Source organism: Uloborus diversus, chromosome 4, assembly GCF_026930045.1.
Source record: "Uloborus diversus isolate 005 chromosome 4, Udiv.v.3.1, whole genome shotgun sequence".
NCBI lineage: Eukaryota > Metazoa > Arthropoda > Arachnida > Araneae > Uloboridae > Uloborus > Uloborus diversus.
Genome location: NC_072734.1, coordinates 36190284 through 36196924, shown reverse-complemented (window position 1 = coordinate 36196924; position 6641 = coordinate 36190284). Strand labels below are relative to the sequence as shown.

At 34.4% G+C, this 6641-nt stretch overlaps 1 protein-coding gene across 1 annotated transcript; it reads left to right on the top strand.

The window, feature by feature from the left end:
• The first annotated feature begins 450 nt into the window (after positions 1 to 450).
• LOC129221185 (protein FAM210A-like) lies at positions 451 to 5609 on the top strand. The gene is made up of 3 exons (XM_054855638.1): positions 451 to 648; positions 1671 to 1974; positions 5285 to 5609. The coding sequence occupies exons 1-3, from the start codon at positions 555 to 557 to the stop codon at positions 5559 to 5561; spliced, it is 675 nt and encodes a 224-aa protein (XP_054711613.1). The 5' UTR covers positions 451 to 554; the 3' UTR covers positions 5562 to 5609.
• Positions 5610 to 6641: the final 1032 nt, after the last annotated feature.

The following is a 6641-nucleotide window of genomic DNA, read 5'->3' as shown; positions in this document are numbered from 1 at the left end:
CACACCGACACCTACACATGCATGGGCACAAACACACACGTCTACATACACATACACACTCGTGATTGCGAAAGAAAAACATAATTTGATTTCAAGATATCAAAATTGACATTCTTTTTTTTTTTTTTTTTTTTGTATTTTTTCCTTCCCCCCCTTCTTAAAAGGTTACATCAATGTCGATACATATCTGGGAGTTATCTTCCGGTGAGCGTATTACTCCAGGAAAGTACAAAACTCCATATCCACTTCAATGATTTATAGACAAAACAACACTTAAAACATTAGTTTTGACCTTTCTAGTACTGAAGTATTAATTGACGCTCATTAAAATCGAAATTCTTGAGTGTTTATTTCTTGAAGGGTTACAAAAGTATCACCGTGCGTAAAATCCGCTCTATTCGAACATGCCGAGTCTAATAAAATAAGACACTGCTTTTGTCCTTTGGCAACACCAATTGCGGCATGGTTTCTGCTGCCGCAAAGTAACTTTTGTAAATATGTAAATAATATAATAATTACTTTTCTGTAATTGTTGAATAAGGAGTATTTCAACAATGATTCTTCTTAAGACGCCCAACATTTGCCGTCGATTGTTTCAATTAAAATATCCAATCAGAGTGCATTATGTTTCAAAACAAATCACTAATGGTATGAAAAACTGAACCATGATCGTTTGTTTACATACATTTCTATGCTTTTCCATTGAAAGAAAGGCTCACATATTACAAAAATAAACATTTGATCGATACATTTATGATTGTAAAAATCTATAACTAAGGCAAAAGGATTTCAATTGGGAATATTTGTTCAGTTTTTTACTATTCCTTGAATAAAATTGGACCTTGTTATTGTAGTATGTAATTATTGTTCCATTTAATAGTGTAAAAATAGCTTTCTTTTCCATTGGATTCCCCCTTTAAAGAATCAGTTGCTTTTGCGGTGCATTACTTTTTGGAAACAAATGAAAGTTATTTTGTCCTTTTTTCTTTTTTTTTGATTAGTTGTTAAAAGATCCAGGAAATGTTACAGTTAATAGTAGGCTGAAAATTGCGAACTGTCTAAGTTTAGGTCTGTATGCTAATTAGATATTCACATAGAGGTTGACAAAGTTAGATAACACTATTGCATATGATGGGCTGAAGCAGATTTACCAAACTGACTGCAAATATGTATCACCCGACAATCGAAAATTAATATCAATATTAAATATTTTTTGTCTTCAAAATTTTCAGATAAATTAATGAAAAAAATTCAGAATGTGCATTCATAGATACATGATTGAAAGTAAAAGGTATTATCTTACAAAAAAAACAATTTTTCTGTGCAGTGTATATTGTTTGCCATGCTTGCAGATAGTTTATAATTATGGGTGCAGATACTCTACATTTTTATCTTACTATGGGAGTAAACAAACTATAATGTGGGCGCTAAAATTTAGAGCTGCAAGTTAAATACTGTGTTACTGTGCCGGATCTTCTCTTTTTTCCGGAGACAAGACGGGGCAAAACTTAAAACTGAGGCCTGTACCCATCTTCCGGACAAGAGTCTCGGCTTGCTCTCCCCCCCCTTTTTGATCCGACACTGCTGTGTCATATTTGTTTTTGTTACAATGCTATCTTGTGCATAAAGGAAATTTTGATACAATCATTTAATACTCTCTTTTCTTTCAGAAGGTATATTCGTCAGAGGTTCTGTTGAAAATTCTGTTAGAAGTTTATTTTCTCCCGTTCAGTTCAGACAAATTTCTCCCTATTGTGTTAATCAGTATTTCAGTCTAAGGAGGTACAAGCAGCATGACTCTAAGAAGCCAGAAAATGTCTCCATCGATGGTAACGAAACTGATGAACCCCCTGAAAAACTATCAATATTTCAGAGATACAAAAAGATGCTTAAAGAATATTGGTATGTTTTACTTCCTGTTCATATGGTTACGTCTGCACTTTGGTTTGGAGGCTTTTACTATGCAGCTAAAAGGTAACTAAAATGAATTGCCTTATTTTTATGTGGTTTTGGTATAATGTATAGTTAACAATGTGTTTTGTAAACAAATTTATCTTATTTTTAATTTCTATATATTGAGGAAAAAATATTACTAACAGAAAAGAAAGATAATAACTATTACAATAATTTAAAAAATAAAATTATTAGAGTAATATTTAAGAGTATCCAAAATGAACCGTCCACCTCTCTAAAGGTCGCTGGTGCGCAGTATATTCTCAATTCTTAGACCAGCAAAATTAGGCTCCTCTTGAGCCTCTAGAATTTGGCAACCCTGAGCTAAGCTGTTTTATCGACATATATGTACAGTCAACTCTCGATAACCCAAAGTCACAAAGGACCGGCTAAAATGTTTGAGTTGTGGGAAGTTTCTACAACAGTCTCGAGAGTTTGTGACCCAATGAAAACTTCAAGATAAAGGAATATTCGAGTTATCGAGATTCAACTGTATTGAGATTTATTATAGAATAACGAAGAATATGTGAGGAGGTAGGATCAAAATCCCAAGGCCCTTGATCTTGATCATGTAGAGTAAAGATAGTAAGTTTTTTAGAGATATAAAATGCCTTGGTGCTTTTAAGATCTATTCAAAACATTTACATGGAATGACATTTGATAAGGACAAGTTTACCTATACTACAAAACTTGCCATGCCACATAATAAGGTACTCACTGTCATAGTTTTCTTGCAATAATTGGATTGAAATTCCATCAGTTGTCAGCATGTCACGTTTGCCATTGTCAGAAAAGAAGCGAGTTGAGGAGATCTGAACTTGAAGCCCTTGATTTTGAATTGGATGGCAAAATTAATATTTTGTGGCAAATAGGCAACTAACGACCACTTTTTTTTTTAAACACTGGTAGCAGTACTGTAGTCGGGGGGGGGGGGGGGGGGGAATTTCTGTCTTTTGACTGATTTCTGTCTTTTTTTTTAAAGTAGAAACTGATTGAGATGGAGCAAAATAGAATTTCAAAAGTAACAAAAAACCAGTGAATGAGTGATGCCTAGGAAAAGCTTAGATTAATTAGCTTTTTAATTCAATTTTTTATTATGTGATCTATTCTAAAGTGAAAACTACTACTCATGATAGCAGTGGTGTACATAGATTTCGGTGCCACCCCCTCCCCACCAAGTTTTTTTTAAAAAAAACTTACATAGTGTTATTTTTTCAGAGTGTGCGACTGTGCGCCCTTATACCTCTTGCAGCCCCTCCCCCCCCCCCCTTTTGTGACGCGGGGATGCTATGTGCACCATTGAATTATAGCGTGACTGATAATTTGAGCCATGACATTGACAATGTTTACTACATTTTGAGGTAATAGGGAGGGCTAATTGCAGCTCAGTTGTGTTGGTTTACTTTCATTGTAGTTTTGCACAAGTATTCCTTCTTGTGTCTGCACCAATAACTTCTCCCTTTTTCCCTGAACTTCCTAAAAGGTTGAAAACATTATCAAGGTCAAAGCACAACTCATCAGAGCCACAATACCTAATGATGAAAAATAAATCATCCCTGAATAAAAATTTTCATGAAAAGATTTGCTATCAATTTTTTTCTTGAGCAATCATTACTTTTCAATGAGCTTATACTTTTATTTTTAAAATTTTGCATAGAAAAGTTTTTATTTTTCCTGTATGTAACTTTGTATTCAATCTTTCTATTTGCTTAAAAATCAAATTCCATTTTCTATTTTATAAATATTAATCTTAAGAATTTTTGCTACTTTCACCCACTTTGGGGGAACTTATCTTGGGGATTTACGGGAAGTCACCAAGAGAATAAATGTTTGGAAATTAATTTACAGTGCATTTGCATTATTTTTACAATAAAAAGCCAAACTATTTGGGGAAAATCATCCCCAAAATTTTTGGCAAAGAAGTCTACTTTTCATGTATTAAGTTCCGTATTCAATCCGAAGGGTCTGGCCATAGGAAATGTACGTCCTTTTAAAGAGCCTTCATAAAAATCTAATTCATTGAAAAACCTTCACAAAATTATAATTAGTAAGAAAGACCCTTCACAAAATTCTGATTAATCAAAATTACCCTTTACAAAATCTCGATTGACCAAATTGAATATTTCATGGACTCATTTTTTAATAAATGACTATGCAAATCAGAAATCTAATCTATATTGATGGATAATTTTTCGTTTACATTTTGAAATTTCGCAAAAAGATTTTATTTTGCACAATATTTTTTTTTTAATTCACAAAAATAGGACCCTGTGAAAAATCCTGGACAGATCCTTGAATCCTTGTATTTGATTAAAAACTAAATCCCCCCAACCCCTCATATTTCATTTAAAAACATCCTGTCTTGGGCATTTTTGCTGCTTTAACCCCTGGGCAGGGGGAGGATTAACCTTGGAGGTTTGAGAGAAGTCACCAAAAGATTAGATATAACAGTATCTCCAAATGACAGACTATTACGGAGCTGGACGTTTTGTTCGTTATTATGAAGTGTCCGCTATTAGAGAAGATCATTTATTTGGGATTTTCCTTTTTGAGCTAAAAGCAATCACATGAAATACACCGCCAGCTCAGTCATTTCCAGCCGAGGACTGTAGTTTCGTGCTTATTAGCAATCATCAGCCCGGCATAGGAAAGTGACTGAGCTGGAGATGGAAAACCTCTTATGAAAGCCAAGAGGGCCAAACAAACTGGTAGCTAATGTAGAATTAGCTCATAGTCTGTGCTACATATCACACTGTAAAATGCTCATCAACATTAATGAAACAATCGATAAATCCTTAGCTTTCAATTACATATACAATTCAAGTTTCAATTGCGCATTTTTTAAAACTTTCCCAAAAAGTCTGTGTCTCAAAACCTTCTTACCTCCCATTTTTCTTCTGTCCCGTGAAATTGGAGGTAGGCAGGTTCAACTGTATTTAGCAGTTGGTTGCTATTCTTAAGCAATAAGAATTATTTTAAAATTATGATTGAACAGAACATTTGGCTGAGCCCCCGAGAGCAAAGGCGAGCCACTTGTAAGTTGGGTCAGCAGGTCCTGGTCCTCCCATAAATCTTGTCAAATTTACACCACTACAGTTCTGAACGGGGCCCCTTCTGGGTACAGACCCCTAGTTTCCGACTAGGCTCAGATGGCCAATCATTGGCTATGACATTTTGGCTACCAAAACAAAAAAGCTGGATTCCAATAATGCCTTAATTTTGTATCCTAACTTCAAACTCTGCTATAAATTCAGATGCCACAAAATCCTTTCTTTTGAATTTTCTGTTTTGATTTATTTTATTTGTATTCAAATAAAACTTTTTTTTTTAGTGGACTTGATATCATACCATTCCTAGAATACATCAATGTGCCAGAACAATTCATCAAACCTCTTAGAAACTCTTCTCTTGGACACATAGCTGTAGCTTCAGCATTTTACAAAATAGCTACGCCCGCTAGGTATATGGTGACTATAGGTGGAACGACATTTGCTGTGAAATTTCTCACAAAACGAGGACTCATTCGGCCAGTGCCTACAAAAGCTGAACTAAAAACTATGCTTCAGAATAAACTCAAGAAAGATAGCTTGCAAGATAAGAAAAACTAGTGGATTAAAGTATTTATGATGCTGTATTAAAGTTTTAATTATTTTATATATTGCAGGTGTCTTTTTTTCTTCTGTATTGTGAAGTGATGTTTCTAATGCATCTGGTTACTGTGATAAGCTTTTGGACTTCAATAGATATTAAGTAAAATTAGAATTAACAATGTCAAATAGCATAAATTGCAGATTACTGCAGACATATTTCGGCGTCACAAGAAACGCCTTTTTCAATGCAAAAGAAATGATCTTACGGATGAAAAAATGATCAAAAACGTTGACAATAATGTCCGTCCTCATTGTGTTCAAACTTTTTATTAATAAAATGCAAACAATTTCATTAGTCTTTTCAATTCAATTACGTTTGAAAGTAAATATTTGAAGTACTACTTCTTTTCATTGCTTATGAAATTTGTTTCGTTTATGCCCTGTTAGATGCTTTATTCCTGGCCGAGTTGATGTTTTTTATTGACACTGTTTTAGAAACTTTTTCATACCCAAAACCATAGGTTTGTTCGTGGGGGAAAGTGGGGGCTCATTCTTCAGCATGATCCTCCCCTAAAATGGTGGTCTGGTCCCCTGAAATGGTGGTATCTGCCCCTGATGGCATTGATAGATTGCAGTAAATGTGCCATTTGCTGTAGTACCAATAGCATGGCGCAGTAGGCATTTTCATGTGTTGTCGAGGAGTATATTAGTAGTGGTATTTCTTTGAGCAAGTTGCACTCAGCAGGAATTTCTCATTCGGCTCTAACTTGGTCGACATGATCCTGTTTGGCTAAGTAAACTATTCACGTTGTAAAGATCACTGTTCGGGTTTTTTTCTCACATTTCTATCGGAAAATTGCTGAGCAGCTGCCTGTTTTTTATTTATTTATTTATTTATTTTTTGCAGTGCAGAATACTTCTTAGAAGGACGCTTTCACATCTGCCACATTTTTTCAGATTTGTATCGACCTGACATTGGCCAGGCATTTTTTTTTTCAGTGCAGTAAATGGCTGTTAAGTTTTATACACAAACATAACTTATTTCTACATAGAACAGAATGCAAAATTCTTGCTGAGTAGTGATAAAAAGAAATCACC